Source organism: Haliotis rufescens, unplaced genomic scaffold (assembly GCF_023055435.1).
Source record: "Haliotis rufescens isolate VD_foot unplaced genomic scaffold, xgHalRufe1.0.p SCAF_6, whole genome shotgun sequence".
Taxonomy (NCBI): domain Eukaryota; kingdom Metazoa; phylum Mollusca; class Gastropoda; order Lepetellida; family Haliotidae; genus Haliotis; species Haliotis rufescens.
In genome coordinates this window covers 60,658,439-60,671,749 of record NW_025964334.1, presented here as the reverse complement: position 1 = coordinate 60,671,749, position 13,311 = coordinate 60,658,439, and the positions used below count along the sequence as shown (strand labels likewise).

Here is a 13,311-nt window from a genome sequence, read left to right as displayed (position 1 = left end):
GAATATTATTATTTTCCAAAAGTCACAGAAGAATGAATAAATAATTAATATCTACTATCGTGAGGCATTTGGATGGACTGGGTAAACCATGTAAACAGCACGTGCTGCTTACCTTAACATTCCATACTGATGATGGAATAGGTAGTCTTGTTTATCCATACTAAAAGTACACATCTCGCAATCTGAAGTCTGGATTAATGAATGAAAAACTACCATTCTTATCGCAATACGACCTTGTGCCAATACGCCAACACTAATAATAAGCACTGTCAGTTTCATTGGATACAAAAAGAGAATGTTTGTCATTGAAACAAATTCAAATTTAGCCATAATAGCATACACATAAATTTTCCGGTCCATGTGATTTTTTCTCAAAAGTTTTGGTTGAAACAAGGCAATGTTCATCCTTAGTTAGCACCACACTTCAGGAATAATTTAAATTTTATTTGTTGGTACAAATTGTGCCAACTTGTCCCGCAGAGCAAGTAGAGATCTAGACTAATAGTTGTAGGACTTTCATTTTTGTGGAAGCTTCGGTGGCTAAGTGGGTTAGATCACTAACTTTGTGTGCTGGCGACTAGGTGCCTCACTCTGGCAGTGTGGGTTCTATTCCGGACGGGACTCAACCCAAAAACGGACTAGAATCTGAACTTGACTAAGCAAATGCTAAGAAAGTGTTATCCCAAATAAAGCATTTGTTACATTAACACCTCATTTTCGGTTTTAACAGTCATACAGGGTTTTTATACGGCTTAGTCATGCGGCATACTGACTCGGGAAAAGAACGACAGTTGGCTTGGTTCATCTAAGTGAGGTCACCCTTTACTGTCAATATTTTTGCTTTGACATTTGAAAATTAGTAATGAGTCGCTTACAAAAAAATAATAAAAATAATTGCCTCCCTTATAAAATAGTTTTGAGACCAAAAACGCTTATTGTTTATTTCTTCAACAGACAGTTGCCAGGTGTTCTGTCTAATTATGAAATAAGCAACATGTATTTTGTTTTTGTTACTACGAATGTACAAGAAATAAAAATGTATTTTAGGTATGAAATTAACGTGCATTTTTTATTGAAAATGATTGGAGATGAATTGATCCGATTGAAATATATTTACTTGCTGGGTAGGATGAGTGTTCTTCACTTCTTTCTCGCCCTGCGCATGCTGCCACTCGTCCATATGAGTGGATGAGCAAATGTTTCAAGCTCTGCCTGGTATCACCATTTTAATGAAACTTAACCGAATTGGGAATAATTAATTGCCTTGCATCATATTAGTATATAAGTTCTTTTTTCTATTCCACAGCATCTACCATCAATGAACTTATATTCCATCTTACGAGGTGACATAAAACATACATGTAAAGTATTTGCTGATTTAGATCATAAATTATTTATCATCTAATGTACAAAATTGCATCCAAAAGTCACATTCACTCATCATAAATTGGTGGAATATGGTGATACCTGCATAAAACTGCCCTTTAATTTACCAGTCCAAATGGCTAGCCAAAGACAGAGTTGTTGTCTTTTTCATTATGTCTTCATTTTCATTAACGTCCCCATTGTGAAATATACAAGCAGCCTATAATGGTCGTTTCAACTAATTATGTGGTTACAGTGTGTGCCAACGATGATCATTTGCCATTGTACCATAACACTGTAGGTGATGATGATGATGATGTTGGTGATGGTGATAGCACCTGGTCTATCTTGTTATTTTCAAGATGCAGGTGTAACACTGTTGCTGCTGCCATTCACTGTGTTTATACACTACTGTTAAGGGACAAAACATTTATGTCTATTTTTCTACACTACCCTATCTGCTACATGAGGGGTCAGTATCTGTCATACACAGGGAGATGTGGAACCATGCAACCATGGCAACTAGGGCCCTTTGACTACCTGCATATGACAGGTCACAATACAGCTGTCACCGTGTGGCTGAACCAGGAAATAAGACAACTGACTCTCCTCACTGCTGAGCAAAAGGCATCTAGATCAAGTTATTTTCTGGATATAGGAAATAAAATACATATCCATGGAAAAATTAATTACTGTTCCTTAATATAATTTAAGAAAGGAATTAGGAGATAAAATTTAAAGAGTTATGGGAGAAAGTGAAAGGGATGCATTTTCTCACACGAAAATTGGACATATTAAGAGAGGACATCCCCCATCTAATGAGAGTGGACATCCCCAAATCCATGGCGCTCTCCAGGATCAGCTGCCAGAATTACATAACAAAAACACAAGAACACCTGACAGGCATTACCTTAGGAATTTCTTTGGCTTGAAATTGTTCTCTGATAGAAACATTGTCCATTGGTGCGACTACGTCGTCACAGCCATCATGAGTGTACTGTGCCTGGCGGTGACTTTCCAAGTCTGGTGAATCGGAGCCGGTTCCGTGGGTGGACATGATGGGGATGACACTCTCCCCTCTGTAGTCAGCTAGTCGTTCTGCTGCAACTGAATTATCTTGGGCCTTGTTGGTCTTCCGAGACATTTGCACTCACTGATAGTGTTCACTTCATTTACACATGTGATTTAGACAGTATCTAGTCAGGGACAACTGGTACACCTAGGTATTATATCTCCTGTCTCTGGGGTGGGTCTTTGGTTGCAGCGTTGTTATGACAGAACACTATTTAATGCCTGTCAGAGTTACATAATGATCAATATTTTCAAAGTGTTGAATTGTCTCAAATACGAGCAGTTGTTCTCGAGACAAGGGTCTGCATCAGGGCTGTCATGCTCTAGGCTGTCTTCAGGACATATCTCAAGTCTGCGTGTAGCATTTGACAATATTACAAACTAGTCTGTTTCCCTTGGTGTTCTTTGTAATCGTCATAAGTTCAAATCGATGAAGAAATTACGACTTCTTAAAAGTCCCCATATCGTATTGTTTAGGAGACTGTGTTGCCAATGTTCTTCTCAGACGGTGTCGAGTCAAGTCGCGGTGACACCATTTTACCTCATCGCCACCTGCACAGAAAGAAATAACATTAGCGGTCGCGTGCACTCTCGCATGAGGACAAGCGCCTGACAAAATGAAAGATCGGATTTCAAGGAAACGAATGTCATACCTCAATCGTGGAAAAGAAACTGCACATAAGCAAAGTGCTGACTGAAAGCTCACCCTACACACAAAATATTGCCGACTTCTCAGTACCTTCTGAACGATGCGCATATTATTGCGCAGAAGTAATACTAGAGCGGAAGTTACGTCAATGATTCAGGGTCAGGGAAGGTTTAAACCCTTCATTATCTTACATATCTTACGACTTTATGATAATAAATAATTAACTTATCTTGTATCTTACCGAAGTTTTGATGTGTGTGAATAATTATGAACAGATTTTTTCATCGAAGCTATAAACTATACGTTCACTTATTTATTTATGAAATACACAGCATTAGATCTATCTCTGATAGAAACCACACTCATGGTCATAGTGTTTGAGAGAATTGTGAAATTATTCTTTTATCTAATACAAAATATCTAATACAAAATACATATACATTATCCATACACATTATTATATTGAACCAGTGTCTCATTATGTTTTCTTTGTTGCATCAAGCTAGATTTTCACGTGTTGCAAGTTGTACAATCAGTATGACGTCATAATAGCCCAGTGTAGTTGTAAACTATGACGTCACAAAAATATGGCGCGCACCTGTTTTAATGTGTAAGCTATAATATCGTTGATTGGCCTTTGTCGTTTATTTATTTATTTATTTATTTATTTATTTATCAGGTTGTTTTGAGCGTGCAAGCATCACAGTGAACCGTATGGCTAATGATCATAATGACACATTCCATTTTTTTCAATATGTACAATACCCGTGAAGATTCCGGGGTAGAATAGATCTTCAGCAACCCATGCTTGCCGTAAAAGGTGACTATGCTTGTCGTAAAAGGCGACTAACGGGATCGGGTGGTCAGGCTTGCTGACTTGGTTGATGCATGTCATCGATCCCAATTGCGTTGATCGATGCTCATGACATTAATCACTAGATTGTCTGGTCCAGACTCGATTATTTACAGACCGTCGTCATATAGCTGGAATATTGCTGAGTGCGGCGTTAAACAACAAACCAACCAACCAACCAATATGTACAATAGAAGCAGTTAGGTTTGATTGTGGTAGGTTTTGGGTTGTTGTTAACAACGTCACCAATGGCACCACGTCACCAATCGAAGAACAACATCGAAGTGGCGAACAAAAAAAACTTGACCTTGCGAAACCGGCACCGTATCTTAGTACTGTTTGCACTGATTTGTTTTTTTGTTTTGTTTTGTTTTTAAATATAAAATATTAATCAAGTATATGTATTTTAGAGTTATTTTCTTTAAAGGCAATACTATCAAAATGTTATCAGTTGTCAGACATGGTTAGATACAGCATATGTAACAATATTGCCTTGAAACATTAAATAATTGTTATATTTAATATTTTATTATCGTGGCAACAATTATAATAAAGAAACGTTCTCAGGAAACAATGTTATTGCATGAATTGTGAGCCACACGTTCTGATGCGAGTACTGGCTGTACTGAATGACTAGTCCATGGGTTTATAGTACTTCTTTTAAGTCTAGAAAAGCGGAAAGTACTGTCTCTTATGGGGACAATTTGTTTTTATTATTTATATAATCAAGATATTATGATTTAAACTAATAATTATTGCCTTGGAGACATAAGTCTGTCATGTGAGGGATTGGCGCCATTCTAAAAAATAAAGCCCCACCCCACCCTACCCCACCCCCCACCCCGCCTCTCAAATGTGTAAATTCAAAACATTGATTAAGAACACGTATAGAAAGAAGGATGAAGTCTTAGATAATATTTTTAAAAATTATAATTTTAAAAGGATTTATCATCCTTCTCAAAATAAACAAGACATTCACAGGTTAAGGTAAGATGTATATTTTGATCATTCATTGTTAAAAGCGACTTACGGGATCGGGTGGTTATAGGCTAGGTTAGGTTAGGTTTTTGAAGGTTTGAAGCTGAAGCTTTTTTTAATGAGGGCCTGAAGAGTTTGGTCAGTGCCTGCAGCTTTTGAAGTTTGTGGGTCCTGATGGCAGCCAACATTTTTTTTATTTAACCGCAGTACACATTGTAAACTGTTGAAACGATAAGGGTGATTTTGTTTTGCCTCTCAGCGGTTCTGTCCCTTTGATACCCTTGTATAGGTGGCGCAGTTAAAACTACTTCCTTTTCCGGCATTCGGCCATCAACACAGGGTCGTTGACATGTATGTAAAGATTTAATCGAATTGTATCAGCATACCCACACTACATCCAGTTTTCAAATGAAGTCATCCAATTGCACAATAACAGAACGGTGTTATGTACCAATTCATAAAAATATGTTATTGACATTCTCTGCATAAAACACCAATGAATCCACACATGCCGTGCCCTCGGTGAAATTGTCATATAGTTTGGCATCTGAGGTTCCTCATAATCATATCGTTTCACGCTTTGTCAGATTTATGGTTTTAGCATACTTTAATTAAGAAAGAGACACGTTTTTCAATATCCTAGAGTCATGTCATTGTGTGATAATCTGATTATTAAGACGCATCCGTACAAGCTACACGGTATTTGTATCTTATCGAGCTTACTATATTAGGCCTAGTGATTTTACTACAGCTAGGTCCAAATTGATCTATCAGTTTCAAATAAATGCACCTTGATATGGTTATAATCCGCAAACGTCTCAATGGTCATTTTGTAATGAGCAAAATACAGAGACTGGCATTTCATAATTTTCCACAAGCATGTTAGACCAGATTAACTTGAAAGTTTGTTTACTGGCATTTATCTAGAACCCAGGCATGTTTTATCTCAGATTCTTCTGCTTTATTGTGCATGGTTTCTTGTGTCGTCAATCTTTAAAAGTACCAGAACAATCAAATTCTTGAAAGAAAATCATTAAAAAGTTCGATTACTGGATTATTAGCCTTTATCCCAGGTTTCCTTGCGCATCCTGACGGCTGACTAATGGCTGATTGATCCTCAGCAATACTCATTCCCTGTGTTATGTATGTTCTACACTTTTCGGATCATACCCTCTTCCAGACTCAATTATTTTCAAGATACCATAATTTGATCTGGAATATTGCTGACAACTGTTCGAAATCAGTTGTGACAGGCAATTAATCATTATCATATCTCTGATGTTAAAAGTACCCAAGATTCAAATAACAGCAAACCTCAAGGATCCCAGAGCATATTTTGAACACTGCTGACAGTGGTAAACAAAGTCATTCCAGAACATATAATGTAATTGCTTTTCCGTCATGTGTGTTAGAAAAAACACAATAGTTTTGGGACTGACTTCATGGCATTGAAATTTGTGTGTTCTATTTACACAAGTTTTCTTCATATGTTGGTAAGCCCTGTGAGTATTCCAGGTTAGAATTGACCCCCAGTATCCTGGTCATTTGAGTCAAGTAGGGCTGTAATGATTCACCAATACCTACAATACTAAGGCAGCGTTAGAAATTGGCACTAGTCCTATAGTCCTTGCCAAATTGCCCAATAGTTAAGGTATCATAAGGACTAGTAGAAATTTGCCCTTTTTAAGAGTTTTGCTATATGTTATCATTATAAGGACTAGTGGCCTAAAACTGTTAGTTTCTATCGCTGTAAGGTACGCACAATACTTGCATCATCACCCTTTGTGAGATCGCGATACACTATTAATAGAACAGGAACTAATAGTTACCTCCCGTAATAGCAGAAGTAACATAGCGCCACCTGTAGGCATGGCAGAAGCTGAGGATGTGGTGCCTGAGGATGCACCGACTTCAGGGTTTGACAAATATGCTGGCCAACTAGACAAATGCTAGTGAAACTTGATCTGGGCCAGTAATTTTATATTTATACTGGACCAGCTGGCTATTGAAATAATATGGTGTACCAATCGCTTTAAGTCAGGTTAAAACTCACTCGATCTTTTATTCAGTCAACAAAAGCCATACATCAACTTTTCTCTGCCAACTACCAATCTTAGTTACCTCCCTTACCGAGACCGTAACACGATGTATAAAATCCTGTTAACTGGCTATTTATGTCCGTGTGGCATGCACATACTATGATAACAACTCTACATAGGAAATGAGAGACCAGTTGTTAATAACCAATAAATTCCATCGTAGCAAACAGGAAGTGATTAATGTGACTAATCAAATTGATGCTACTTTCTACGCTTCACATACCAGTATTCTGTAATGGCCGTCACTGCTTCGTGGAATTTTTTAAAGCCTCCGCGGTAAATTGAAAAGCCCTGTGAACCAACACAAATTGCAAGAAAGAGGGGAAGGACATTCCAACAGTCGTGGAAGCTCAAATTTCCATGGTTAGAAGTGCATTAAACAAACAAAGTCAGTAAAGTCATGAATAAAATGACTAACTATATTGACAAGTGTTTGCTCTCTTAAGTTTCTGAATTTCTGTTGGACTTGTAACTTAATAACTGGGCCAGTAGTTTTTATTTCTTACTGGACCAGTGGGCTAGTGTGTAGATAAGACATTTGTCAAACCCTGGACTTACATTTAGTAACCATCCCTTCATTTAAAACTCTTTTGTTCTTGTGGTTTTCTTTGTTAAAGTTTTTGAGATGACATTAAATAAATGTATAAAAAAAAAAGGTTTTAGAGCCTCATTTCAGTGACTTCATCAGTTCTTAGTACTGATGTGGTGTGTTGTGTTACCAGTAGTATCGTCAGTCTTTATCGTGATACAAATCATATAACAAGACTCCAGGCGATACTCAGCTCTAGTGGTCAGGCGCTGATACTTGGCTAATAGCGTGTCTTCACATTCTGACAACATGGATAATTGCTCAGAATATCAATCACTAGATTGTCTAGTCCAGACTTCATTCAGATGCCATCATCTAGCTGGAATATGGAGTGCCGTAGTGTTAAGTAACTGACACAAACTTTGTGTGCTAACATTGTTACAAAACAGGTTTTCAAGTTAAAATACCAAAATGCCAAGAAACAGGTGGTTAAAAAAATGTGAAATCCCTCTAAGAATTGTGGATCCCCAATCACTATCAAACCCCTGGGTAAAATACCAAAATGACCAAAAGCTTATCTAGAGCTCTGGTATATTAATACTTTTTGTTGCATAGTTGGTACGCTAGGATTTGATTTGTCTGCATATTTCAGTTTATTTGATGGTTTAAGTATTTTACACAAGTACACAGCTTATCGACAACTCTGCAGCTACAGTGAACCCAGTATAACCCTGAGTACCACAGTGATTGTGAACACTGACCATCCAGAATAGCTAAAAGTTGATTCAGAACAAGCAATGGTGTACAGAAATTTAACATCTTAGAGGCCCTTATTCAGTCCCAAGCACAACCAATTTTTAATTGTTATGGCTTTGTTGAGGTAACTTGTATTTCACCGATAACAAGATGAATAAAGATGAAGATGCTTTTATATGTTTGATGCTTTTTGAGCCTTAGTAAAAAAAATTAATTGAATGCAATGTTAAGATACCTTGTTAAAAATGTCTGAATCACCTTCCAGGGGCATTGGGAGACATATCCTTACCCTAATTCCCACAGGGAAGTCTTTGTTATGACTTGATGAAGGTAAAGTCTTCAACTTTAACCATGAGTTTGGAGCCCATGTCTAGTAACTTTTGTACAGTCCAGTTAGCTCAAAGTCTTTTTTATGACTAAATTTTACTGAAATGATGCTGAGATTTAAGTTCAGGCGAGTAGCCTCAAAAACTTTTAAATCAGACTGTGGGTCACAGGTAATAGGAATCAGTAGGAGTAACCCTTCATCAACCTTAGGAATTCATTTTTATCTTATTTTACTAGTCCTTGGAGTAGGTAGCTAGTCCTGAATTAAGACAGACATGTTTTACCATGTTTACATTACCTGTGAAGATTCCGGGTAGAATAGGCCCCTAGCAACCCATGCTTGCCGTAAAAGGTGACTATGCTTGTCGTAAAAGGCGACTAACAGGATCGGGTGGTCAGGCTCGCTGACTTGGTTGATGCATGTCATCGATCCCAATTGCGTGGATCGATGCTAATGATATTAATCACTAGATTGTCTGGTCCAGACTCGATTATTTACAGACCGCCGTCATATAGCTGGAATATTGCTGAGTGCGGTGTTAAACAACAAACCAACCATGTTTACATTGTCAGTTTTATTCAGTATCAATTTATAGCAACATGGAAGCCTTGTTCAGAGTTATAGCCCTTAAATGGAACAAGGTCAGTGAGGGCTACAATCATTGGGTTTTTATTTACACTCTGGTCAAGTCTCAGGCTAGCAGACTGGCATGAATTTTCGAGCCTGCCTTCCTACTTTGTGATGCTATATCAAAATGTGCAGTTTGATACCCTGTGTTGAATCGTTTAGTCCACAATTGAGGCGAGTGGTTTATGCAACACACTGGTCATTGCTATGGTTACTGTATACAGGGGCAAGTTGTTTTTGCAACATAATGGTGGTTACTGTGGTAATAACTGTCTCGGCAGCAGTGGTTTAAGTAATATACTGCTGGTTACTGTGGAAACTCCATCTCCTTCAGCTGTTCAGATTTTAGCTCGTCTGCAGTAGGGACAAGTAGCCATGCATTACCACCAGGTATAATTTGATGTCCAATTGTTTCCATGGTTAAGATGATTCTGGAACATGAGTAACACCTGCTCTTTGTTTTCCAGCTAGAAAAGAAAGATGGCCATCCGACCCCTAGTTAAGTACAAGATTCCTCGAAAGAGGAACAAGAAGTTCATCCGTCATCAGTCGGAGCGGTACATGAGAGTTAAGGTGAGCAACAACACTGAAGGTGTAGAATTGAGGCACTGCAGTGAAGGACTGCTGACTTTTGGTGTATGCTTCTTTTACCTAAAGGGCTTTATGTTAACACAGTATATATTCATTGGGTGTAAACTCCCCAGGCCACACCTACTGAACCCTTAAGTATGCTTGTCCACTGTCATGGTATGCATCAGTGATTTCAACTTAGATATTGGACTTAACTTAAACAGGCATTGAAGGTGATCGAAATTTTGATACAGAAATAATATGCCTGGAAAAGATTCCGATACTGTAATAATAGGAAGTTTGCTGCAGCCATCTACGCTTGTGCAGTGGGAAGTGTAAGAAAAGGACTTGTGCTTCCAAAAAACAGGGGGGGTCAGGTAGCCTCGTGGTTAAAGCGTTTGCTCGTCACGACAAAGACTTGGGTTCAATGCCCGTCATCGGTACAATGTGTGAAGCCCATTTCAGGTGGCCCCCGCCTTGATATTGCTGGAATGTTGCTAAAAGCGGCGTAAAACCATACTCACTCACTCACGCCCAAAATCAAAATTGGCACTCTAAGATAAGAATTACCGTAACTGTACTTAACAGGTTGGATGAGATGAATAAAAAATGAGATCTACTTTAATATTGCTTACAGTAGTGTAAAAACCAATTTAGTTTCAAATATCCAAATATGTCTGTAAGCACCATATCTGTCTTTGTTTATCCAAAGTGATTAGGACCTTTAAACTTTCCTCCCAAATCAGGCTGATATGCAACTGATATACTGTTCAAAGCATCAGTAAACTCACCCACTCACTATTCTTGCTAGTAATCTGTTCAGAATGCGGTCTGTGTGTGTGTGTGAGACTGAGCGCCTCCGCCATCTAGTGGATAGAGCGTATTCTCGGAGGGCGAAAATGTTGCCCAGTCCCCTGCCTCATACACCAAAAATGGTACTTGTACCCTGCCTGGGACTTGGCATTAAGCTGACTGCGTCTGAGTGGGGTATTCATGGTAATCTGCGACATGGTATCCCAGTGGGCTAGCTCTGTAACACTGTCATTAGTCCAAACCAGTACAAGCGTACACACGCGCACATAGATAAGTGAAACAATCTAGAACGCAACGTTGAACCCTATATCACCTCACCTCACTTGTGTGTGACTAAAGAAATCCTACTTTGATGTATGTTATTGGCATAGACCAAAGAGTATTGACAACAATGTCACTTCATTGATGTGTGTTCTTTCTCCACAGCAAGCATGGCGTAAACCAAAGGGTATTGACAACAGAGTGAGACGTCGCTTCAAGGGGCAGTATCTGATGCCAAACATCGGTTATGGAACATCCTACAAAGTAAAGCATGTCTGCCCTGATGGCTTCAAGAAGTTCCTTGTACACAACGTCAAGGTACGCAGTGTTCTGCTTCACTTATTGCAGTGCTTGATAACTTCAGTTTGGGGGGGAGGTTTGAAGCAAGAGCTAATTAAGTTAACCACTACAGCAGTCGATGTCTTCCTTTTACATTGTGGATCACCATATTATACTTCTTGATACAAGTACCGATCACAGACGCACACCAAGTAAAAGGTATTGATTCTTACCTTAAATGTTTTTTTTAAATAAATGTAACACCGACACTAATTACTTGTGAAAACGTAAATATTTTCGTCCATTGCGCCATACCTGACACTGCCAACTGTTAATCATTAGTGTGCCAGGTATTTGGCAATCCTGTCTATGAAAAGGATGGCTCACTCACCACAGAAAAGAGCACATGCGAGTATCATGATACGTATCATATCAGGAGCAGGTTATTGTGATATGTTTCGGATCGCACCGTTGGTGTATCGTCCCAACCCTAATTGTTTAACATAATTAAGTCATACTTTGTGGCCTGGTGTTGATTTAAGAGCTGGCCATTTGACCCATGGAAAGTTAAAATTACAAAGGGATTGCTGAAACGTAAAAGTAGATGGTCCGTCTGGCTAATCAAATTTCCTTCCTTTCCGTCTTTGCTTATATTTATACTTGGATCATCTTTATAGAATGCCAACCGGCCGCCATATTGTAATTGTGTACAACATCTTCATTTGCTCATAAATCACCACGAAATGAGGCAAATGGAAGCCAAGATTTAATCTCAGAGAGCAGGAAAAACTTTTTAGGGATGAGGTGTTATTGGAATATTGCTAAAAGCAGCGTAAAACCAAACCAAACTCACTCACTCACACATTCCCCTGTTATGTAAGACGGTCGTGATATGGCTTGAATATTGCAATCAGTTGATAGTGGATAGAAAATGGATAGTAGTGTGACGCTCTCTCACACTTGTGAACTATAGTGATACTACAGTACTGTATGATATATTCCAGGAGATATGACAAAAGTGGATGTGAACTTGTTGCTGTTATATTACTAATGGTGTACATGCATCGTGAAGAGGAAGCTCCCTTTTGTCTTCCCTCTGATGTGAACTCCCAGTTTCCCCTGCAGTCATTCTATCAGTGTTCAAAATAATTTTGAAACTCAGCAAGACTTTCGGACAAGTGACCCATAATATGATTCTGCATATGTTGACATTTGAACAGCTTCTCTCATGTTGCAGGAATTGGAGGTGTTATTGATGCAAAACAGAACTTTCTCAGCTGAGATTGCTCACAACGTCTCGTCACGAAAAAGGAAAGAGATCGTTGAGCGTGCCCAGCAGCTCGCGATCAAGGTGACCAACCCCAACGCCAGGCTGAGGTCACAGGAAGACGAGTAAACTGTACAAAAAAAAATCATAAAAAAATCACACCATATTTGGTGTTTTGTTGTCTGTAGTGATGGGTGACAGCAGTTTTACAACGGAGTTAATCACTGCAGTAGGACGAGTGGAGACCTGGCTGGGCCTGGGTTCCTAGCACTTCCTTGTTGGTTACAGCGGGCGGCAAGTGTGGATGAGATATATAGATCTGCGACTTGCCTGATTACATGGCAACACACCCTGATTGCATACCGTATTCGACGTAATAAGCGCCCACGGCGATATTTGCTAATATATTGGCTAGTGAACAATCCCTTCCCCACCCCTTCCGACTGATCAATGTACACAAGACCTATTTATTCGTGTATAATACGCACTCGTGTGTAATAAGCACCCTCAATTATGGGCAATTAAATTCTGGAAAAATATATCTGTCGTATATATAAACATTTCAGGCTGTCAGCATAAACCACGAAATTTATCTTTCAACTCTGTTTTTTCACCAAAATAATATTCTAATAAGAGCTCCCTATTTCTAATTTTGAGAGCGCCCTGGGCGCTTATTACGTCGAATACGGTATATCATGATCATATTGTCCCTGGTTTGTTTGGACCAGACAATCCAGTGATTGACATGAGCTTCAATCTACCAAGTCAGGGAGCATGACCACCTGGTCCAGTTTGTTGCCTCTTACGACATTCATTGGTCAACCAGTTCTAACACGGATCTTCATGTGCATGCGTGCATGCGTGCG

At 38.9% G+C, this 13,311-nt stretch overlaps 2 protein-coding genes across 3 annotated transcripts in view; one reads left to right on the top strand and one right to left on the bottom strand.

The window, feature by feature from the left end:
- LOC124121711 (leucine-rich repeat protein SHOC-2-like) overlaps positions 1 to 3,203 on the bottom strand; it is a 35,778-nt gene extending 32,575 nt beyond the window's left edge. The window contains exons 1-2 of one of the 2 annotated variants that reach the window (XM_048386681.1): positions 3,143 to 3,203; positions 2,276 to 2,988 (exon numbers count right to left, since the gene is read on the bottom strand). In XM_048386681.1, coding sequence (XP_048242638.1) covers positions 2,276 to 2,509 — 234 coding nt within the window. In that variant the 5' untranslated portion in view covers positions 2,510 to 2,988; positions 3,143 to 3,203. Of the gene's footprint in view, positions 1 to 2,275; positions 2,989 to 3,089 lie in introns of both variants that reach the window. The other variant, XM_048386680.1, reaches the window with a different exon arrangement.
- Positions 3,204 to 5,165: 1,962 nt separating this feature from the next.
- Positions 5,166 to 12,611, top strand: LOC124121708 (60S ribosomal protein L32-like). The gene is made up of 4 exons (XM_046484760.2): positions 5,166 to 5,267; positions 9,723 to 9,828; positions 11,065 to 11,217; positions 12,416 to 12,611. Exons 2-4 carry the CDS (start codon positions 9,736 to 9,738, stop codon positions 12,572 to 12,574), a joined length of 405 nt encoding a protein of 134 aa, XP_046340716.1. The 5' UTR covers positions 5,166 to 5,267; positions 9,723 to 9,735; the 3' UTR covers positions 12,575 to 12,611.
- The last annotated feature ends 700 nt before the right edge of the window (positions 12,612 to 13,311 follow it).

Excerpts from the sequence above, each read along its gene's own strand:
- LOC124121708 (XM_046484760.2), top strand. The coding sequence starts at position 9,736 with ATGGCCATCCGACCCCTAGTTAAGTACAAGATTCCTCGAAAGAGGAAC. Across the intron at positions 9,829-11,064 it reads AGCGGTACATGAGAGTTAAG|CAAGCATGGCGTAAACCAAA; the intron begins GTGAGCAACAAC and ends CTTTCTCCACAG. Across the intron at positions 11,218-12,415 it reads TCCTTGTACACAACGTCAAG|GAATTGGAGGTGTTATTGAT; the intron begins GTACGCAGTGTT and ends CTCATGTTGCAG.